We start from the raw sequence: 24587 nt of genomic DNA on the forward strand, positions 1-24587 counted from the left end.
TAGAAGACACATGAACTACTGTACAATATTATTTCTTGGTAGATTTTAGCCTCTGCATAGTTTTAGCCTCTGTAGGATTGATCAAGCAAAGCCCTACTAGGAAATAAAATGATGGATTTGGTAACCTGCAAACCAAGGTCCTGTGTAAAGATCGCTAGTCCAGGAGGGAGCAAACCTGATTATACCTGCCTCATTCCTCTGTTAACAAATGTTCATTAAGTATCTCCTTAATAGACAAAATGCTATTTTAGACAGTCAAGGACTCTGCTCTTAAATATTACTTTCTAATGCCAGGGGGAGACAGAAAATTAGCAAATACACAAGAAAACATTAGAGACAAGTGCTATATGGAGAATTAAATAGATGCCGCTGTAGTGAGTGGGTGCCTACCATTGGTTTCCAGAGGAACGCAGAAAAGTCAATTGTTTTCTCTGGCTCATTCATATATCAAATGAGGAGTTGGCCCGGGGGGATCTCCAAGGCCCCTTTCGGCACTAACATTTGGATTTTATGTTCCTTGCTATGGATGGGAGATAGATGTGATGCATTTTGTTTTTTATTATTCATCACCCTTGGGTGGGAGTTCAGAATTGGAGGTGTGAGGCAAGTGGCGTGAAGATGGGTTGGGAGGTGGCCAAGGGGCCCTTCTGGTAAAAACCATGCTTCACTTTTCTGGTGCCCAAATTCTACTGATCTGAAATTTTGAGCCACCTATCTCTTTTCATGCCATTGCCACTGCCTTCAAGCCTTCCTCACTCGTGGTTCGGAATGGCTTCTTCGTGGTTTCTGTGCTTCTACTCTGAGCCCCTCTAATCCACCGTTTACCCAGCTGTTAGACCAACCTCTTTAAAAACACGAATCTGAATGTGTAAGTTCCTTACCTGTTTAAAATCCTTCAATGTGGCTTCCCCAAAGCTTTCAAATAAGCTGTTTTCTTCAATGCATAAGACCCATCCTAATCCCAACCCTGTCAGTGTTCTGGCGTCATACCGATTCCCTCCTCCTCTACCTGCTTTCTCCTTCTAGCCTCACTGATATGCTTACATTTTTCCAGACCTGTTTTGCTCTTTCATGTCTCTGTAACATTGAATATGCTGTTTCCTCTGCCTGCAATGCCCATTTTTCTCCCACTTTCCCGAACCAGCAAATTCCTGCTTGTTCGAAATTCAACTCATGTCAAAATATTTGTTAGTTGCCTACTACGCACTAGGCACTAGGGTTACAAAGATGAATGAGGTAGTCCCTGACCTTTTGAAACTCATAGAATGAGGGAGACAGACACAAATGGATTGTTTTAATATAATCCAGGAAACTATTAAATACATAGCACAAGTCAGCCATGGGAACACAGAGAAGAGGCTCATGTTGCAATCTGGGGGTATCAAGAAGGCTTCCTAGAGAGGATTCCTCAGCTAAAACAGCCAAGCAAACAGTGGTGGGGAAGGAAGTCCAGAGAGAGAGACCAGCATGAACAAAGAAGGCATGGCATTGTGAAACAGCGTGTTGTGTATGGGAAGTAGCAGTGATTTCACAACACTGAAGCCCCACTGTTCAGGTTGTGAGGCTGGAAAAGAAAGCAGAGGCCGAGTCTTCTTAAAGTTGTGGGCTCGATCTTCAGAGTGGGTGGCGAGCTACGAATGGACTTACAGGTGGGCAGCTAAATGCAATATCTAACTGATACCGCTTTCATGGCCACTTTATGTAAAGCAGCAGCAACTCCTCACTCTCTACCTGCCTTTCCCTAGGTAGACTGGCTCGCCCAACCCTGTCTAGGCAACCTTTCCCTGACACGGAGCCTGAAAGTCTCAGAACTACATCTCCCAGATGCTCTTTCAGCTGGAATTCTGTCGAGCAGAGGTATCCGTGGGAGGCATGGGAAACGAGCACCTGAGGGTGTAGCCACTCGAGAGAGTGTATCCTGTCTGGAGCAGCTACGCAGAGGTCCCTGCGCTATGTAGTGGGCAGCGGCATCCATGGGTTCCCACTGGAACAATCAGACTCTGCCCTTAGCTGTAGCACCCGAACTACTCCCCAGTCCTCCTGGAAATTCAACAGATTTGGTTTTCTGCAACCAAAAAACATGCACCAATACATCCTGGTTTTGCTTTTCTGCATAGCACCTGTCAGCACCCACCATCTGTCATTCTCCCTCAATCAGAATGTGAATTCCTCGAGGACAGGTACTTTGTCATATTTTAGTATTTGTTCACTGTGGTAGCACCCGTTCGTGGAAGCATATTTGACCCACAGTGGGTGCTCAATAAAAATTAGGTAAAGGAATGAATCCTTGATTTATAAGTCTTTCAGAATCCCTGAAAGGGATTCTTAAGACAGGGATAGTAGCTCATTTATCTTGGTATCCCAAGCATTAGCCCTGTGGCTCACAAAATCTTGGGTGAATAAATGAATCAGTGATGAATATTTGATAAAGTTAGCAGGTTTGCATTGTACACGAACTATGTGCAAAATTAAAAATTTTTTTTTCTGTGTCATCTTTGTGAGGGCAGATTAGAATGCCCATGGAAACAGATTACGTAATTGCTATAATGTCAGAAGACAACCTTGAAAACAGCCCTGGAAAATAGCCTGAGCTATTTTCACTATAGCAAGCCACAAATACCTCAGTTGGGAAGTACGTGCTAAAGCAATTGCAGAGACATTGTAGGAACAACCTGAGAGAGGAGACAGTGATGCCCTCTCAACAGAAGGGGTTTCTCTCCTCGACACGGAAATTAACCAAGGAGGTAGCAACCAGCCAAGATAGACAAAGATGTTGCTATTTCAGAAGAATAGAGAGAACAGGGTGAAACAAGTCTGAATCCCAGCTCTTGAAATGTGGTATTATTACATTTAGATGAATATATTTCATCACTAGGGAAAAAGACTCCATCAAACAGACGTCTCTCATTCAATTTTTATGTTACAGGAATCTAAGACAAGATAATGACAATAAAAAATTGGTAAACACTTTTATGATATTACTATATACCTGATATTGGTAAGCACTTCAGATACATTAGCTGTTTTAAACCCAATATATTCCCAGGATACAGAAAAGGATATTGAAGCACTGAGACCCTAAGTGACTTGTTCAAGGTCTCAGCAAGGAAGGGGCAAAACTGGAATCGAACTCATGCCCATGCTCTACCCTAGACTCCTTAAACCCAAGAATTTGGCTAATTTTCTTTTTTTTTTTTTTTTTTTTTTTTTAGAAATAAGCTAATACCTGATTATATGAGCAAAAATTCTATAATATTAGCTTCTTGGGAAGAGTTTTACCTCTTTTCAATCCTCATACTCCTTATTATCAACCTTTTTGCATGTTATCTTAATTAATCTCCACAGTAACCCTAAAAGCAGGTATTGCTACTGAGCCATTTTACATGTGAGCTAACAAACACAGAGAGGTTAAGTCACTTTCCCCAGTTTACACAGTTAGAAAGTGGTATAAGAATGTGAATACAAGTCTGTATAACTCCAGGCCTGCTTTTAACTATTCTGCTAATATGCTATACTTATAAATTTAGCTCCAATTTACAATTCTTTTGTTATCGCATAAAAATTTCATAATCAATTTTGTATATATGTCACATTTACTTTAGAAATTATGTTAAAAAATGTAGCTTTAATCACACCATTGGAAACAAACAAACAACCTAAGAAACCAATTTGCATTGGCTTTTAAAACACTCTCTCAGACTTTTTGTTATTTACACTGAGATGAGCAAAACATCAGACCTAATATAATTGGCATATTTTAAACACTTTTAATAAATTACATGGCTATTGTGCCTGTGTTATCTTGGATTTTTCAAGGTAGTGCTGATTTAATGTAATTTAAAAAGTGACATGAAAATGCAGAACCAAATAACAAAATACAATTTAGTCTTATGCACTTTCAAAATAAATTTGCAAATGAGAATAAATCGAGTCAAATCCCATATCCTGATTGCCAATGTATAAAGCATGGCACGGATAGTGCTTTCCACTCTCTGCTTCACCCTGCTGCAGAGGGCTGCTGGCTAACCCTCTCCTGTGTCACGGCTCTCTGCCCAACATCCACAATGGCATTTATCACACCACGCTGTGAGCTGCCGTGGACAAGGACTGTAGGTGCTCGATAAATTTGTGGTGGCTTAGTAAGTGAATATAGTCATAAAAATATACCTAAAATAACTTCCAAAGGGGGAAAATGCTCTTTTGATGCATATTTCTTGATGTAAAAAGGAAAGTTAACTCATTGCTGAATGTCTTGCACATTCTGACTATTGCCTTTCATTGGGTGAAATAATGGCAACATCAATTGCAATGGCTTATCATAAGTCTGAACATTCCACTCCTGGTAAGGAAAGGCAGAGCCTTAAGCAGTACACAAACTGAAAATCCAAAGCACAGAGAAGGCAGCAGAAGCCAAGAAATTATGAGCCCAGGAAAACAGGCAGAAATAGCTGTCAAATCCAAGCTAAGATGGAAAGAAGTAAAAGTTGATTAAAAATAGCATGTGAGTCACCTTTCATGAACAATAGGGCTTTGATTCAATCTTCACTACTACACAGGCTATAACAATAGTGAAACAGTCCGTGTTCCTGGTACCAATGATTAGTTCTGAAGCCACCTAGGAATGGAGTAAGAACAACAGAGCATAGAAGTGCTGTTCAAAATCCTCCCACCTGAAGGTTAGGACAAAACTCAGCATCAGAGTTTTCTGAAGCTTGCTCAGGTCACATAGCAAATGAGAGTGCTTGAGCCACAATCTAAACCCAGCTCCAATGCCAAAGCCTGTGATTTTTTAAAATTTTATTTATTTTTATTTCAGAGTATTACAGGTATACAAGCGCTTTGGTTACATAAATTGCCTTTGCACTGCCTGAGTCACAGCTACAAGTGTGTCCATCCCATAGACAGCACATACTGCTTCCTTTAGGTGCGAATTTACACATCCATTCCTCTCCCCTCTGAAAATTGAAAGCATTCCTGCTTAGAACTGGAACCAGACAAGGTTGCCCTCTATCAGTGTTTCTATTCAACATAGTGCTGAAGTTCTAGCCAGATCAATCAGACAAGAGAAGCAAATCAAGGGCATCCAAAAGGAGGCAAAAGAGGTCAAACTATCTCTCTTTGCTGACGATATGATCTTATAGCTAGAAGACTCCAAAGATTCTGCCATGCGACTACTGGAATTGATAAATAAATTCAGCAAAGTCTCGGGTTGCAAAATTAATGTACACAAATAACATTGCTATACGCCAACAATAGTCAAACTGAAAACCAAATCAAAGACTTGATACCCTTCACAATAGCAACAAAGAAAATAAAATACCTAGGAATATATTTAACTAAGGAGGTAAAAGACCTCTATAGGGAGAACTACAAAACACTGAGGAAGGAAGTAGCAAAGGATATAAACAGATGGAAAACAATACCATGCTCATGGGTCAGCAGAATCAACATTGTTAAAATGTCTATACTACCCAAAGTGATCTACAGATTCAATGCAATCCCTATTAAAATACCAAGATCACTTTTCGCAGATCTAGAAAATATAACTGTACACTTTGTATGTAATCAGAGAAGACCCCATATAGCCAAAGTAACATTAAGCAAAAAGAACAAACTTGGATGCATCAATTTACCAGACTTCAAGCTATAGTACAAGGCAACAGTAACCAAAACAGCATGGAACTGGCAAAAGAACAGAGATATAGACCTGTGGAACAGCCTGTGATGTTTCAAAATGAACTCTGTGCTGTAGCATTCCTTTTCCTTAATGATAGGGGCCTTGCTCATCTTTTCCCAGATTTATCCAACAACCATTTGTTGTGTGCCTACTATGGGTAACATAAATGAATAAGACAAACACAGGCCTTGCCCTCCTGGGGCTCATGGTCTCATGGAAAAAGATGGGCACATAAATAGACCATGGGGGCACCCTGCGGTCACTGCTGTGATGGAGCAGCACCAGGGGCAGGACAGGAAGACCTCACTGGGTTTGGGGACAAGGGGACCTTCCCTGATAAGGTGATACATGAAGACCAAATGGGAGCGTGACTGTCAAGAAGGTGGGGGCATTCTATGTAGAGGAGATGGTGCTGGAAAGACCTGAGCCAGTGAGTCTTGCTCAGGTGGCGGTTTCTGCAGGGGGGAGGGCACCTGAAATGTGAGATGGGGAGGGGTGAGAAATGAGGTTGGGCTGCCCCTCTGATAGGCCTTGCAAACCATTAGGAACAAACTTAACACCAGTTTGCTTTTTTATTTTTTTGGTTCAAAATACCTTCACAGACTTTTCCAGGAGATGGCAAATGAGAAAATGATAGTTTGCAACCTCTAAACCCCTCCCTCAACACACAGGTCTGTATGGAAACCCTAAGCAAAGTGAAAACAAAGGGAGATAACCATTTATACAAATAAATGAGGTTTATGATGCCTTGTAGGTAATCAGCTAAAAAAACAAACAAAAAAACCCACAAAAAAACACACTATGGGGCCTGATACTGCTTCAAGATACTAAAATGATGCTTCCCTGCATTTTGTGGTGGGGGTAAGGGTGTCAGATGAAAAATTGGGACATACAGCCGCAGGTGCCAAGTTCAAAATGCAGCTCCCAGCAAAGGGGCTCAAGTTTAATTTAGTTAGCAGTCTGGGGATCAGGGCCTGAAGTCAGAATTTATGATCCCTTCAAAGGGGCCAATCCCATTACCGCCCATCCTGATCCTATGCCCATGCTCGTTGAGCACTGCAACGTGGGCAAGAACGAGAGGCCTCATGAGAAACTGCCCGCCAGGGATATGGAAAAATCGACCACAGAGCGTACTTATGTGAAAGGGCTTCCCGCTCTCCCTGCTGCCCTCTCGTGCCCCAGACGGAACAGTCGCTCAGTGTCCTTTGGGGTTAAGACAGTGTTATTTAAAGTGCAATTTACTGAACACCAAAAAAAGAAAGGTTGAATAACCTCTTTGAGCCACTTTATTGCTTTCACTCTACACCTATGATGTAAACTCCTTAGCCAATATGGCCATTTTAATTTCTTAGATTTGTATTTTAGAGTCCCAGCTGCATGAAGAAACAGGAAAAAAAAAAAAAATCAAAGACACCACTCTAAATGCAATTGGGATAGGTTTTACAGGTGTTAAATGATTTTGTTTTTGTTTTTTTTTTTGAGACAGAGTCTCACTTTTGTTGCCCAGGCTAGAGTGAGTGCCGTGGCATCAGCCTAGCTCACAGCAACCTCAAACTCCTGGGCTCAAGCGATCCTCCTGCCTCAGCCTCCCAAGTAGCTGGGACTACAGGCATGTGCCACCATGCCCGGCTAATTTTTTGCATATATATATTTTTAGTTGGTCAATTAATTTCTTTCTATTTTTAGTAGAGACGGGGTCTCGCTCAGGATGGTTTCGAACTCCCAACCTCGAGCAATCCGCCCGCCTCGGCCTCCCAGAGTGCTAGGATTACAGGCGTGAGCCACCGCGCCCGGCCGATTTTGTTTTTTAAAACAAGAGAAAGCTGCTCCTGTCTGGGTTTCTGTCTATTCAGTACCTTCTTTCTCCAATGACAGCAGTGGCAGTCCTCTGTAAGAAGTGGAGTGCCAGCCGCCATCCTTATCCACACGGCTCGCACCACCACGTCACGCCCCGCCCACCCCCACCGGCTACTGAGCATGCGCCGCTGCAAAAGGAGCTTCCCAGATGCGGCCTCACAGTCTCCTGCCAACCTGGCAAGGCAGATATTGGTATCTCCATTTTACAGATGAGGAAACTGAGGCTTAGAGAGACAGCAGTTTAGCTTAGAGAATAAAACACATGCTGTGGACTTGGGCATCAGATAATCTGTGTTTGCATCCTGGTCCTTTCACGTTCAGCTAGAGGATTTTGAGTTTAACCTTCACTGCGTCAGTTCCCATCAATAAAATGTCAACAGTAATACTATTTACTCTATTGCCAATTAATTGAGACAATCCATGCTGTGTTCATCATAATGCCAGCTATGTGGTATATTTTCTAGAAATACTGGCTAATTATAATTATTATCATCATCATCATTAGTATGGATGTTGTCAAAGTTTGCATCGTTATTAAGAGGTAAGTTTGGATTTAACAACAAGGTCTGATTCCAACACTCAGTATCTTTTCACTGTACCACGTTGGATGAGGTCCTTTTCATACATGATTTTGTTTACTCTGCCTCCATGCTACACCGGCGAAGTGATTAACTCCATTTTACAGATGAAGAAACTGAAGCCAGAGGGGTCAAGTTACTCGCCTAAGATTGAAGAGCTAATAAATGGGAGACCTCGTGTCCCCACCTCTCTCTAACATACAACCACAGCCCAGATCCTTGGCTACAAGGAGTTAAGAAATGCAACTGACGGGTGTTTTGAAAGGCTCTTCATCTGGGAAAAAATTTCTTCAGCCAAAACTGATGCTCGACAGTCTCTGTGCTTTCTAAATATGTATTCCGCTAATCCACTCGCTAAACCTTGGGATCTTCTTTACTCAAAGAACTAGCAGAGCCAGATCCTCCTGTGCGACAGGTTTACAGCAGCAATTAGTTACACACCAATCCCCTACAGAGACTCCCGGCTCCAGCTCCCAATTTCCTTCACCTTGGGAGGTTGCCAGCTGTGTGGGGCCAGCAACGTGGTCTGCAGCCAGCTGGTTTCTTAGGAAAGAAACACTCCTGGCCCTTTGGAGGAAACCACGCACTGACGGCTTTGAAGAGAAACTGTGTGCTGTGTGCTGCGGCACGGCAGCGTTGATTAGGAGAGCCCTGGGTTTCGCTTTTGGCTCTTCCCCTCCCTAGATATGTGTTCTGAGGCTCTCACCTTACATCTCTTCCCTACCTGTGAGACAGACATGCTGGCTTACAGCCGAGATTTAACTAATGCTCCTTGCGTGAATAGAGGCTGAAGGACCATAATCTCTGCATAGCCTGCCTTCTTCGTCCATAATCTAATCAATAACCATTAATTCTCTATTAGATGAGAACCCAAGTTACCAAGTTGTACATCTACTATGTTGTTATATATGTAATATAGCATAATATACAGTAGTCCTATGCCACTATTCACATGGTGCTCACAGAGAACACCACAAGAACAGCACCACTGTGCAACTTGGTGGCCCCACTGTGGATGTGAGTGGTGACCATGATGAACAAAGCATTCTCTGTCCTCATAGAACTTTTAGGCAAACAGGTTGCTTTAACCACTTCGGTATAGCGTCGACTATAGTTGACAGCCACAGATGAACGCGCAAAGCGACTTTAGCCGACAGCCGTGATATGAAGGCGCACAGCCGACCGTCGACTTTAGCAGATAGCTGTGATATGACTTTTCTAATTTTTCATTTATCAAAATAAAACTGTGAACATTTAAAAATAACGTAATGAAAACATATATGTATATGTTACCTATTCTGATTTACATCACAAGTAAAGCTGCCTGTAGAGTAAAACAAGCTTTCAGTGCTTTAAAGCTTTCCTCATCACACAAGAGCAAAGCGGACTCGTCGTCGATGCACAGCACAGACTGTCGTGCGGACTGTGAGTGCCGCTGTGGGCGAGGTTTCGTGGCCGGTGAGCACCGTACCGAAGTGGTTAAAGGTGGACAGAGATTATTCATTCAATTACTAGTTGAGTGCCTACTGTGTACAAGGTAGCATTCTAAACATGTGAAAATGCATTGGAAATTGTAAAACATAACACAAGTATCCCATGAATAGCTATTTTCCTCTCCTATCTCCTTCTAAATACTTGTTTTTCTCTACCTCCAGTCTTATGTCTTCTAGTTCATCCACTGCACCAGATTCAGTCTTCTCTCTTTTAATTATCCCGGGTTCCTTAACATAGAGCCCAGAGCAGAGCAGATACTCCGTCATTCTCTTGTTGCAGGAATGAATGCGTCCACGCTTTTGTGCACATTTCACTTTCTTCCCAGCGTGCTCATATCCCTGTTTATTGTCTGAACAAATATTTGTCCTGCTTGACTCGGCTCAGCTGCAACTCCCCGAGGAAGCCTTCCATCAGGTATGCAGTGAGGGGTGGCGACTTCTCTGCGCCCCCGGAAGTCCTGTACCTCCCTCAACTGCAGTGTCTACTGCACTGCCACTGCCTCTTACATTTTTTCCCTTCTTCCCTAGGCTAAGCAACTTCAAGTGCAGAAGTAGAATTAAGAACATGGGCTTTGGGTTAAAAAGTCTTAAGTTGGAATCCTACCTCTATGAATTCTGGCTCTGTCGCCTTGACAAAGTTATTTCAGTTCTCCGTTCCTCTGTTTCCTGATAAGTGACATTAGGCTAGAGCTATTCACAGCACAGGATTGCCACTGACATTAACCCTGGCCTGGTGCCTGGCACAAAGCAAGCCAAAATAAGGACAGTTTGAAGGATAGTAGTCTTGATATGGGTAGAGGGAGTGATGAAGAGGAAGGGGAGGAGGAGGATGTTGATGACTGTGATTATCATGGTAATTTTGACAGTGATGAATGGACTGTCTGTGGCGAAGAGTGCACATTCAGTAATATATACAGAATTCATTGACCTGATAGTTTCAGATGAGAACGCTGTATCAGTTCTGATAGGTGGCATTTTTAGTTTCCAGTGACAGAAATGCTTCCATGTTGGCCTCCCTGTTCCTCTGGATTCACTGATATGAAGTATGTAGGGGTTTTCTTGGAGCTTTTACTCCAGTCTGCACCCCTCGGCCACTCATTCTGTGAAATTACCCTATGAAGTTATCCTTCGCCCCCCACACCCCCCTTTCCCCCTGTACCCCATTGCTCGCTAACAGTGCGATTAACCGTTCAGAATAGCGGACACAGGAGGCCCTCTGTGGACACTTAGTTCTGCCCTGCTTAGGCCCAATCCACACACCCATTTCCACTCCCTCCCAGAGGCTCCTCTTGGCTGTCAGTGAAATTTGAAAAATATCAAAGGAGACTTCAGTGAGGCAAAAAACAGGACAGAGGCAACAAGATGGAGATTGAAGCCCTGAACTGGTCCTGTGGGTGCCGGGCCAGACGTCGTTACTCAGCTCAGAGACACCAGCTTGAGCGAAGCAGCCAGAACGAGCGAGGGGCAGGGTGAGGCAGGCTCTGCCGCCTAGAACGCGTGGCTTAACAGAACATTAACTGAGACTTTTCTCTGTGTTCATTGACCAGAGACTTCAAGTCAGATGATACTGATAAAAAGAAAAATCATCATAGGCATCGCTTGGCTTCGAGAGGAAACAGATGAGAACGGGGAGTGAGGTGGTCTGCCTTTCTAATCTTTAGGATGTGTAAGCTTTGGGTCCTCAAGAAGAATGTGTATGCTTTTAACTCATCAAGGCCAAGTCAAAAATATTATTTATTGCCGTTGTAGTTGTCATCATCGTCATTGTTATATACCTATAGGAGCCATCAGGAGGGGGGACAGTGAATAAGAAATAGATACTGCTTTTTCTTAATGAACTTCACAATCTAGAATAGGAGAAATTAAATAGATATTTACACAATTTTTTACAACTGTGATACATACTCTGAAAAAAAATTGGGGTTACCCAGTGGTCAGGATAAGCTAGGACTGTGGTAAGCTGAATAATGTCCCCCAGAAACTTTGGAGATGGGGAGATTACCCTAGATTATCCAGCTGCACTCAATGTCTCTACAAGGCTACTTACAAGCGAGACACTGGAAGGCCATAGTCTTAGAAGGTGCAAGGACAGAAGCAGAGATCAGAGAGAAGATGCCACGTGGCTGACTTTGAAGCTGGAGGAAGAAGCCAGGGATCAGTGAGTGTAGGTGGCCCCTAAGCCGGAAAAAGCAAGGAGGCAGATTCTTTCCTACAGCGAGCCTCTAGAAGGAACACAGCCCCTGTGGACTCATTTTTAGTCTTCTGACCTCCAGACCTGTAAGAGAATGAATCTGTGGTGCTTTAAGCCATCAAGTTTATGACATTTTGTTACAGCAGCAATAGGAAACGGATATACATGCTGTGATAGACAACTTTGGGATATACAGTGGTTAGGAAGGCTAGGTTTTGTTGTAGCAACCAAGCAACCCCCGGATCTCTATAGCTTAACCTAAAGTTATCTCTTCTCTCTCTCTTACACACACACAGGTGCATGCTACATGTCCAGTATGAGTCAGAGGCAGACTCTGCTCCTCACATTCACTGAGGGACCCACTCTTCGGTGATGCCACCATCTCAACACATGACTGGGAGTGAGAGCACGGAGACCCACACCTACCTGCAGGTGCCTGGAACTTCACTTCCACTCGCAGCCCATAGGCCAGAACCTGTCAAAAGACCCCAATCTGACTATAGGAGAAGCTGGGAATTGTTAGGAGAGCAAAGGAAATGTCTGATGAGCAATTACTATGTTTGTCCACAGTATTATCAAGGTGGTTTAGGAAAACTTCTATAAGGAAATGGCTTTTGAGCTGGGAACTGGAAGATAAGAGAAATTAGCTAAGTGAAGAGACGGGAAAACTGAAAACAGGCCGGTTGTGGGCAAACTGTAGTGGAATGAAGGGGAAAACATACATGAAGAAAGATGGAAGTATGTTCAATTTTGGTAAGTATAATTTTTTTTCTTAGGCAAGATCTACATGATCATTCATAGTGAATTTAACATATATTTTCCCAAACAAGATAAGCCACAAAGGCATGAAAACTGTTTTCCATATCAGATTTCTGTTTTGAATAAAATCTCATCTACTCATTTGGTGGGAAGACTATTTAATTCTATTTTTCCCACTTTTTAAAAAGGAGTCCTGTGGGGTCTGGGGACTAGCAGACACTTTAAGATTTGCCCTCCCCATTTAAAGTTTTCACAAACCTTGGGTCTGGGTGGTATTAATAATAGCTCAAGTATGGAGATTTCACCAGAACTCCATGACCTCAGTATTCCAAATTAATATACAGTTGAGCTCAGTAATTTAAAAACATACCTTTATGAGTCCTTACATATCTAATCAATTCTACACCAAGTAAAAACTTGAAAAAATATTTTAAGATTGAAATTAACAGATTGGAAGTGAGCTGAAGTTCAATCTTCACACCTCTCTACACCAGGTATTTATTTGGTATACACATCAATTCCATCCTAACCACAATTTCCTTACATTTTGTATAGTGCTTTAAAATTCACAAAACACTTCCCCATAGATGATCTCCTTTGGCCTTCATAACCATCCTGAAAGAAGGCGAACAACATATTACCAATTCCATGCTGCAGATGAAGAAACTTAACCTCAAAAAGAGTTAGCAACTTGCCAACGGTCCTGCATCTAGGAAGGGGACCCAGGTTTTATGGTTCTAGTTTACGCTCTTCTATAACAAATGTCCTTCCTTGTTTTTACTTCATTCATCCAGAGTCAAGTATGCTGTTGCCACGTATTTCTCTCTCAGAACCTTCATTTCTACAAATTCTGTCATGCCATAATTCAGAAAATTTAGGAAGTACAAAAATTTTTATCATAATAGCTAGTATTAGTTTTGGCTCTATGCTGGGTAATGTTCTAAGAGCTTTATATGTAAAAGTCATTTAACCTTTACTAGAAAACAAAAACAAAACTGTGAGACAGATTATATTATTTTCATTTCATAGATGAAGAAACCCAAGCATAAAGAAACTTAAGTAATTTTTCCAAGGCACATAGCTAAGATGGGATTTGTACCCAGCTAGTCTGACTGTGGAGGCTGCTTTTTTTAAAAAAATTTTTATGTTTTCTTTTTAATCTCAAAATATAAAGGGGGTATAAATGTTTTTGATATAAGGCTTGAGTCAGGGCTGTAAATGTGCCCATCACCCGAATAGTGTTCACTGTACCCGTTAGGTGGGTTTTTGCAAACAACCCCATTAAAAAAGTGGGCAAAAGACATGAAAAGAAGCTTTTCAAAAGAAGATAGAAAAATGGCCAACATATGAAAAAATACCCAACATCACTAATCATCAGGGAAATGCAAATTGAAACCACAATGATATATCACTTTACTCCTGTTAGAATGGCCTTCATTAAAAAACATCCAACGACAATCGATGTCTGCGTGGCTGCAGAGAGAAAGGAACACTTATACGCTGTTGATGGGACTGCAAATTAGTACAACCTCTGTGGTAAATAGTATGGAGACTTCTCAAAGAACTTAAAGTAGATCCACCATTAGATCCAGCAATCCCACTACAAAGTCTGCATGTTTCACCATTTTAAGAGATGAAACTGTTTCTAAGACACCATGGTATCCTTGAGCTCTGTCCGCCAGTCTTCCACTCTTGTTCTTTAGATTTTAACTTAAAGTCTTCTTTAACATCTGTCCACTCCATCCCTCCTCTCTAATTGGGATACATTTCCTCTTTCCATGATCCTTCATCCTGTGTTTCTCTATCACTGTCTTTATCATGTCTCATTATAAATATCTGTGTAGTTTCCTGTTTCCTGGTAGACTGTGAACTCCTTCAGTGGACGTCACCGTCATCATCAACGACGACAGCTACACTGAGTACATGCACACATCCGGCATGATTCTAGGCTCTATGTAGAAGCACAACAACTCTAGGGTAGGCACTGTCATTAGGCAGGTCTCCCATGGAGAGACCCAGAGAGGTTGAGTAACTTGCCATCGTTCACACAGCCAGTAGGTGGGGTTCAGAAGCTGAAGTTTTAAAGGACACATTCTCTAAGAGTCCCTCTCTCCCAGAAACTCTAGAATAGTGGCATCAGGCTGTGGGAGGTACAAATCTAGCCAAAAAGGGAGCGGCATCTCACCACAACAACGCCATGAAACCCAAGGACACAACTTGAGTCTCTGCTTGGAAAAACAAAAGTAGTTTTGACCATACACAAGCCCCAGGGAAAATGTCATGGTCAAAACATCCTTACTGTTCCCCAAGTCTTTTTCAGAAAAGATGTGTTTCTTCCTTAGCATGCATTCACAACGAAAAACAGTAATAAATCTCCCAGCAGAAAAACAGAATCTGGCAATGACCTCCATGGGAAAAAGTTGTTCCAAAATATAGCTGCAAGTGGTTCAGTACTTTCCAATCAAGGCCTTAAAATATCAACAGGTGAAGGCATTCATCCTTACCTGGTGAGCTACAAATCTCCCTTATCCTTAACCAGGGCTGAAGAGATGTTTATGTTGACTGTAAACTTCACAAAACCCTACTTCAGAGAGACTATTTAACTTCTAGACTCACTGTTGGGAATGTTTGCCATAAAACCCTGTGTTCCACTCCAACCCGAGTGCCACGCAGAGCTGGGGGCTGTAATGCACGAGAGGGAATCCCAGTCGCTGCCTTTCCGTGCACCAGCCCTGGGCAAGAAGAGGCAACACCCACCCAGAGGAAGCTGTGTAGTACAGGTTAGCCGCAAGGGCTCTAGGGTTTCAAATTTCAGCTCTGCCCCTTGGGACATTCCTTAATCCCCTGAGCCTCAGTTTTCCTTTGTCAAAGTTGGAATGATGATATCTGGATGTATCTTACCAAAATGGCTCAAATTATATTTTTCATTTACATGAAATGCCACCTTTTGGTCTAGTTCTCTCAACTAGAAAGGTAGGAAAAGCTTTAAGAACCAATCTTGGCCCTGGCAGTAACATTCTATGTGACTCTGGGCAAGTCTTCACAATCTTCTATAACCTATCTTATAAAATAATAGGTTGAATCGGAGAGTGTTCAATGCCAATCTGAATATACTGACATGCAAAGATTTTATACCTGACCTCAAAGAAGAATTTCTAGCTCATGGGAAGATTTAAGAAGATGAGTGATGGTTGTTTCTCTGTATTTAATATGTCCTGACAAAATGTTTCATTATTTTGATTAATCTTTTAAAATTTCCCCAGGAGTTTGTTATTTTAGATTTTACAGATGTGAAAAACCAAAACCAAGAAGCCAGCGGTCAGAGAGGAATACTGACCGTGGTCCCAAATCATTTCCATCCATTTCTCATGCTGAGTGGTAATAAACACTTCTCAGATTTCTGCTAAGCACAGCTGTTGTTTTTGGGAGATGTTAAAATAGCAACATGATACAAAACACGTCCCAGGTTGATGGGGGAAGGGTGCTGCACTGAGTATTCATATGAATTCACTTAATTAATTTTTTGATTATTAGTTTGCTAGGGCTGCCATAACAAGTACAACAGAAAGTGTGGCTTGAACAAGAGAGATTTATTGCCTTACAGTTCTGGAGGCAAAAGTCCAAGTTCAAGGGTCAGCAGGGCTGGTTCGGCAGGATGTGTGCCAGGCCTCTCCCCTACAGCTACCTATCCTCATGTTCACATGGGGTTCTCCGTGTCACTCACACTGTCTCACCCCTCTGTGCATCTCTGCGTCCTTCTCAGTGGCAGGTCCGTGTCTGTAGATGGTACCCTGTCTTATGACGTATTCCTTAGCAGTGGGATTAGGAAGGAAACGCCCTCTGGATTTGCTCTTGAGGCCTTGCTAAGCCGTGTTGCACAGGCGTTTAGACCTGGGTTCTCTCAAAAATAAGCCACGTGTGACCTTGGGAAAGTCCTACTGTTCCTGCATGTCAAAGCATGACAGACTTCAGGAATGTTTAGTCCAACCTCCCATTGTAGAGGTGAAGCCCTCAGTGGCCCCCTTGGCTTACAGGATAAAGTACATGCCGCATCCCTCTTTACTTCTTGAGAGTCCATTCTGGCTACTCGGATTTTTCATTTTCTGCTCCAGCCACATCTAACTGCAGGAGTATTCCCAACCCTGACCCGCTGTTGCTCTCAGCTGCTCCTTTGTTCATGCTGTCCCCTCTGCCTTCTTTCTCTCCATCCCTGACAAAATGCTTCTCCTCCTCTGACACTCAGCTGAGATGCCACTTCCTCCAATGAGCCCAGGATGAGCCCCCCACCCTGGGTCAGGCACCCATGCTCGGTGCTCCCGTCAAAGCTGGCACCTTTCTTCATCATCCTGCTTTTCATTTAGTACTAAAACTCTGTTTTCTTGACACTCTCCCCTGCCAAGCTGAACTAAGTGGCATCTAAGGCCAGGCCTGACAGTAGGTTACTGAGCGGATCTTTCAATCCTGAATTTACCCTCCAAGTAAACAGGAATGTGCGTGGAGCATACCCCATAAATGAGGCATGCTGGGTACGTGGTTATGAAGCATGTTGACATTTTCTGCCTTGGGGCCTCACGTGTCTTTGTTTAAAATGGGAGTTGTGAGACTGGTTGGTATTTGAGAAATCTCCTACCTCCTATATTTTATAATTTCATGATTTGCTCAAATCACTTGACTAATCATAGGCGAAGGAAAACTTAAATATAGTTCAATACAGCCCCAACGCTCATTCATCAACAATTCAAGCACCATTTTTTAAGCTTCCTGACTGGCCAGCTTAGTCAGCTCAAAAATGCTACAGTTTTCTCTTGCCAAGACTGTGTTTCTTGATGGGAAGAACGCCAGAGGCTGGAGGGCCAAGTTTTAAAGTTATCGAGTAACGTCTGCTAAACACCTACTATGCCCCCAGCACTGCTCTAGATAATGGAGATACATGTAGATTATACCTCCTGCCTGAGGCTTGAACTCTAAACTTGAATTTCTAACTACTAACTCAGCCCCTCAAGCACGTTGTATCTGAAACTGACTTCTGATATACTTCCAAATCTGCTCTGTATTAACTCATCTCAGTAAATGTTCACTCCATTCTTCCAGGTATTCCAGCTTCACTCCTTGGAGTTCTTGGCAATTCTTCATCATTTTCTTTTTTTTATTCTTAATCATAGGTGCAATCTTCATCTTCTTTAACATTATTTTGTCCAATCCATCAGTAAATCCTGTTGACTCTGCCTGTAGTATATTTGGAATCTAACCACTTCTAGCCACCTTCACTGCTGAGACTGCTCTGAGCCATCAGCCCCTCTCGCCTGGGTTACTGTAATAGTCTCCTGCCTGGTCAGCCAGCTTCTGCCCTTGCTGACCCTATTATCTATTTCCAAAACAGCCACCAGAGGATCCTTTCAAAATGTAAGCTGGATCGTGTCACTGCACCGCCCACAACACGCAGGTAGCCCTCTGTCTCACTCAGGAGCATCTCAAGCTTCTGCAATGGCCTCCAGGACCCTCCATGCTCTGACCCCACCACTTCTGACCACTCTCTCCTTCTCTTCCTCTGCTCCACCACTGCTTGAACACACCAAATAAGCTTCTGCCTCAGGGCCTTTGCACCTGCCATTATCTTTCTGTAGAATGTTCTTCCCTGAGATATTCACAGGACCAATTCCCTTACCTCCTTCAAGTGTCTGCTGAAATGCCTCCTCACACTGACCCTTGCTTGAAATTATCCCATTTAAAATAGCAGCCTCTCTTGCTGCCCTTCCATCCTTAAACCCTTCCCTTCTTTTTGTGTCTACGTTGCACTTACTGCCACTTGACCTGAATGTACATATTTGTCTTCTCTCACTAGAATATTAGTTTTATGAAGGCAGGAATTTTTGACTGTTTGGTTCAGTGCTGCATCTGCAGCGTCTAAAACAGGACCTGACCACACAAAGCAGGTGCTCAGTAAATATGTACTGAGTAAACCCATATTTTGTTGATTTTTTTAAAAAGATAAAGTCTTGCTTTTAAAATGAGAAAACACCTGTATTTCTCTTTTGATCTTTTTGTCCCTCTCTCTGAGAAGTTGTATAATCATATTAGCTTACCCCATAAAAATGTTATTAGGTAACAAACATGCCCTTTTGTACATTTTTCTCTAATTAACTTAACATTCTACCTGTTGTCCTGTTGTAATCCTTGAAAGCAATGCCTGGCTTAGTACCGGGTTTCCCGGAAAATAAGACCTACCCATAAAATAAGCCCTAGCAGGATTTGTAAGCATTTGTGCAATATAAGCCTTACCCCGAAAATAAGACCTAGTGATGGGCGTGGCCATGCAGCGTATCTGCACAACCCATGCATTTTGTCGCAGAGCAGTAAAGACAACTAGCAGCCCTTCTTATCTGCCCCATCGTGACGGAGGTGACCGGAAAGGTGCGGGCAGCCCACCAACAAGGTCGGCTCCCCCTGTCAGGAACCGGCCATCCTGTGTGTGCTGCAAGCTGAGGCTTTGAGGGGAAAATAACACATCCCCTGAAAATAAGCCCTAGGGTGTCTTCTTGAGGAAAAATAAATATAAGACCCTGTCTTATTTTCGGGGAAACATGGTAGTTGTTATTGACAAATCTAAGCTCACGCCCCAGCTCTGCTGCCAGCCAGCTGTGTGGTATTGAGCAAGTGATAACGTGCTGACCGTAAATTTCCTCATCTATGAAAAAACGGGACAATGGCATTGACCTTGCTGTGTCGTCATGTAGATAAACTGGAATGATGACCGCCAGCGCAGAGCCCGGTCCATCAGAGACAGCAAACACCTCAGTCTCCTTTTCATACGAGCACACTAAATCTATCCAAACTGGCACTTTTCCAGCGAGGAGGAGTAGTTTCTCAGAAGTTGCTAAACAGTACGGTGCAGGGGGCAGTGGGGAGAATTCAGAGGAGGGAGATGAGGCAGCACCAGTGTGGCCCTAACTCACCCTTTTCCAAAACTCAGCCACTGGGGCCCAAGTGGTCTACCACAGAGACACACGTGCCCTGCGCCAAAGGGCAGCTGCTCCTAACCGGCAACAGCTGAAATGAGTCCTCTGTCCTGATCTGAAACCAAACATCTGTGTGGGAAGCCCCAGGATTCACAGGAGAAAATGACTCCAAATGTATAATAAAGGCGATATTCGGGACACACACACACACACACACACACACACACACACACACACACACACACGACTGACTTATTGGAGAGGGGACTAGAGAAGACAGGGGAACTGGAGGAGGAAAAAGGAAGGTGTGGTCGGTCAGGCGAGAGGTCCCCAACCGTGCCAACAGCACTCAGCCATCCGAAGGGCCGGGGATGCCGCCTGGCCGGTGCGGGTCCTTCCCCTCGCTCGTCTCTATTTTGACAAGGACCTCCAACAATCTCACCAACTAGTGATTTCAGTAGTGATTTTCTAAGTGAGGGTGCTGGGGCTGTGGAGGGGAATACACTCACCCGGGGCAGTCGGTAAGGGGCAGAGCCCCATCTGAAACCACAAAACAGCGTCACCGTCCTCGGGTGCCAAGCCCTGCCCTCTGACCACTCATCACCGCCGAGGCTGGACACGGTCCGCGGGGGCAAGTAAACACAGAGGCGAGCTGATAGGCACTTGACAGCAGATCTGGGAACAGGTCAGCAGCCCAGCTCGCTGGTCAGAGCTGAGACCTCTCATGCCATCGTGACTGGGCACCTCTTGTCCCTCACGTACCAGGTGGCCAGGCCCCAGCACACCCCTCTTCACTCCCCCCTGCCCTGAGCAAGGCCAGTGTGAGCTGAGCCAACTGACACCCGACACACTTATTCCTGTCCAGGAGGGAGAAGCCACAGGCAGCCTTTCCCCACGGCTCTCCAGGGGGAGACGGCTGACCCGGCAAGAAAGGACACAGGAAGTCCACAGCCACACCGACAACGTGCCTTACCTCTTCCATTGTTTTCTTCCAAGGTAGAGTCTGAAGGACAAACTCAGCGCCCCAGAGCTGGATCCTGGGGCCAGCCGTCTGCTTTCTTCTGCCTCTGCAGGCCGGGGAGCAATCACTTCCCCTGGCCGCCCGGAACACACCTGCGTCCAGGCTCCCAACCTGCCCCACCTGGGCTGTGGCTCCTCCCTCGCCTGGGGCTGGGAACAGGCCGCCTGCATCCTCCTGGCTTGGCCAGGACCAGCACCTGGGAGGGGGGGAATGAGGGAGCTTTCTTCCCTTGGTCCGGATTTCACTTCGTGCCTGCCCTGGGAGAATGTCAAGGAATGGGGATGGTGCAGCTTCTGTGAGCACAGCAGGAGCAGCTGGACAATGGAATTCCATTGGCAACAGCCCCCGCCAACTCCACCCCTGGCGAAGGCTACTTAACTTCACAAACACTTTCTCACTCAGCAAGCCAAAGCCCAAAGGAGCCTAAGCTCACAGGGCATTTAGTGGAGGCTGAAAGGGAGCTAATGCAAAGGAGCGTCTGCTTTTGGCCAAGGCCTGTCTGGGCACTTGATACATTGTTGCCTGCAACTCCCACAGCAGCCCTGGGAAGTGCTATTCTTCCCATTTTAAAAGGCGAGAAAACTGAGGCTTGGAGAGGTGGTAACACCTGCCCATGTTCTCGGGTGGGAGAATAGGGGTTTGAACCCAGATCTGCTGACTGTAACGTGACTTTGTTTTCTGGGGATTATTTTTTTCTGACAGAGCTGGCACTGGAAATCCCAACCTCGGTTCCCAGTTTGGGGGCTCGCAGGGCTAGTGGCTGTGCCCTGCTTCCCGTGCAGCACGGGTGACTTTTCTTGCTTTGTGAGGGCCACGTTCTTCAAGGAAAAAGCTGCTCCTGTCCTGGCCAGGGGAAAGGAGGTGGAGGGCAGTGAGGAAACCCCACCCGAGTGCCCACTGCCTCCGACAGGTGACTCCCAAACCTGCCCGGGAATCTACCAGAAATACAGGTTTCAGGGGCTAAATACGTCATTGCATCAATACTCTGGTCTGGAGCCTGGGAGCATGGGTTTTACAAAATCTTTCCAGTCCATGTACTCTAAACTTTGTTAATGACTCGTGGTAAGACGTACCTTTTACGTCATGGCTCAGCACATACTCATGCTAAAATAAAAACTTCTCAAAGCAACAATCCCTCTTACTGGGTGTGATCAAGCTGGTATTTTCTATTCTGTTCTAGGCCATGATATGCCAATTAATTAAATAAATGGTCACCACACCCTGACACATGGGCTTCATCACTCTTAGTTGGATCAACACTGCTGTGTAGACTGTGCTCGCAGACCGGGGGCCCATTCCTACAGCTAAACGGGGCACAGATCAAAGGTCATCCGTAACTTTCCTTCAGTGTGCTGTTGTAATAGGATGCAGGAAGCTCTCCCCAGCCCCAGCTGATCGCGGGCTGGCCGGGTCCCTTTGCTCCCTGGGCAAGGGCTCCCCCTCGTGGCTCCAGGCCAGTTTGCACTGGCAGAGGGGGTGGAGCAGGCAGCCGGACTCAGCTCCTAGACCTGGAAGAGCTGGGAGGTCTGTGTGATCTGGTTTGTTTCATGGCGCGCTACAGTGCCAGGTCCTAAGATGTAGTAGGCACTAATCATTGGTAGCTGTTAGGGGTGGGGACTGCTTTGCCTTTAGGCTTAAGAACTAACGGCCACACAAAATATCTCCTGATAGATGCTTAGCGCTAAGTAGGCACCAAAAATGTCAGTTCCTCTCTTCCTTTCCCCGTCCTCTCAATCATTGGTAGCTGTCAAAGTCAAAGTGCACAGGGTGCACTTGGGTGTGGCAATGAAGTAGCATTGTTTTATTTCCCTGTGATGATCCCAGTTTGTTCATGAGCCCCGTCCCATGCACAGCCGTGCTTGCACCCAGCTTGATGCAAGGAGAACGCATGCGTACTTACATTGCAGGGTGGAGACAGGAGAGGTGGGGCCAAAGTGCAGATATTGTGGGGAGAGATTGGGATTTCAAATTTAGGGATTTAACTAAGTTGAACCAGCTCTTCCCACACACTACGAATAAATACTTCAATTCAATAAAGAAGTATAAGACCTGGCTATATACAAGGTGCTTTGGTGAACTGCTACTAGATTTAGTCTAGGTTGAATCATGTCATGAGCTCCACTTAATTCTGGACAAAGAAATGACTGACTGAGCTCCTACTGCATGCCAGCAACAGTGCCCCAGACCTTGCAAGCATCACCTGACTTTGTCCTTATTATGATCCTCTTTTTCCAGCTGAGGAAACTGAGGCACATGCAAGTTAAGTCACCTCTTCCGGGTAACACAGCAAGTGGAAGAGCAGAAATTCCAATCCAGGAAGTCTGGCTCCGGAGCCCATGCAGACAACCACTCCGTTTGCATCTATTTACATCTTAGAGAAAAGCAGAATAATAAACTCACAGAATCTGAGAGCTTGAAGCTTCCAGCTCTTTGAAGCAATTATTTTCCAAATTCAACTTTGAAGGTAGCCTGTGAGAAAACTTAGCAGGTACATTGGCTGAAGTTAGGCTCAAAACCTTCTAGATATTTCTGGCCTTTCAAATCCCCTAGCTTCAGTTAGCTCCTCTGGGTAGGAGCCAACTGATGACTGATGTCATCACCATCGCTACAGTGATGACATGCCATACTCTCCAGTGAGGTCCCATTTATTCTTTAGGGCACTGAGGAGCAGAAAGCAGAATTTCCTGGATGTTTCCAAACCTTACTTAGAGTCTCAGGTACTGCTTGCAGCTTTTCAGCCTCCCCTATCATGCATGTTTCAGTCTTTCATTTCTTGGCAAGCATATTACTTACACTTTTTACTGTGAGTGATGATTTGTAGCAGAATACCCTGATGTGAAAAAGCAGCATTTAAAAAACATCTGAAAATGGGAAATCATGCGCATTCACCTCTTCCTAGCGTAAACTTTGAGTGTCGTACGTTACCGAATGACAAAGCTGGAGTATGTAGACTGATTGTCAGAGTTAGGATGGTGCTGCCAGAGTAACCTATTATTAATATGAGAATTATTGTTGGTTACATTAATCATTTCTGAGGATTTCCAGCATAACATGTAATTTATTTATATATAATTTATATCCTGATTACTTTCACAAGGGACAGAAGGAAAGATGAAAGAAATTAAATTTATTGAGAGGCTATAGTGTAGCAGGTTACACAGTTTGCATATATTTTCTTCTATTCCTCATGACGACATTGTGAGCTAAGAGATGTCAGCCCTAGTTGACAAATGAAGAGAATGAGCTCAGCATAGTGAGGCAGATGTCCTGGCCATGCGGAGTACAGGTCTGACTCATCATTTGAACTCCACTCCACCCTAATCCATGGCTGTTTCCTCCACTCCACGCTGGCCCCAAGAGGGGTTGAGAGAGTGGATGATAAAAAGCCAAGTAAAATAGGATGGTTAAAAATGAATATATTAGCCATACATAAGACAGGATGGGTAGACAGATAGGAATAGATGAATGATCAGTGCAGAAATATGAGATGATTAATACAAGGTATCCAATGAAATATTTCAGGATAAAATGCCTAGAATTATCTTGGAGGCATGTGGGCTCAAGAAAAATCTTTCTTCCTTTTTTGCCAGTTTTTGAAAACTGTATAATCCAGCTGGTTTCTCTTTTGCCTTGAAGGAAGCTCACATATCAATTTTGTGCTTATCTCAATAAACGTCTTAATAGTACATAATAATTTAGTAAGAGCTTTTTTGAAGGATACTAAGTAAACATGACCAGGACAAGTTGCTTTCCTTTAATAGCCTTTTAACAAGAATCTTAGCACCTGCTTTGTGCCACATGCAGTGCTTGGAGCTGGGGATGGAGCAACCACTTAGGTTCTTGTAAGGAAACTGTCTTCCTCCGCTGACACCAGTTACATTATGTATGCATCACTCCAATGAATTATTAAGATGTTTTCTGATATGCTTGTCTTGTTGAGATCAAAGGAAGACCATCCCCCATGGGAGGGAGATGGGGCCTGCCTAGAAGCAGGAAATCATTTTCAATATCAATCACTCCCATGTTCCATCATCCAGAAAAGTGGGTCCTTAATC

The 24587-nt window shown here is 44.1% G+C and overlaps 1 protein-coding gene across 2 annotated transcripts in view; it reads right to left on the reverse strand.

The window, feature by feature from the left end:
• The window catches only part of FYB2 (FYN binding protein 2), a 122098-nt gene extending 101206 nt beyond the window's left edge, over positions 1–20892 (reverse strand). Inside the window, exon 1 of one of the 2 annotated variants that reach the window (XM_075998647.1) lies at positions 20485–20880. In XM_075998647.1, the coding sequence (XP_075854762.1) occupies positions 20485–20865 (381 nt within the window). In that variant the 5' untranslated portion in view covers positions 20866–20880. Of the gene's footprint in view, positions 1–20484 lie in introns of both variants that reach the window. The other variant, XM_012785117.3, reaches the window with a different exon arrangement.
• Between the last annotated feature and the right edge of the window lie 3695 nt (positions 20893–24587).

Source organism: Microcebus murinus, chromosome 2 (genome assembly GCF_040939455.1).
Source record: "Microcebus murinus isolate Inina chromosome 2, M.murinus_Inina_mat1.0, whole genome shotgun sequence".
Classification (NCBI taxonomy): domain Eukaryota; kingdom Metazoa; phylum Chordata; class Mammalia; order Primates; family Cheirogaleidae; genus Microcebus; species Microcebus murinus.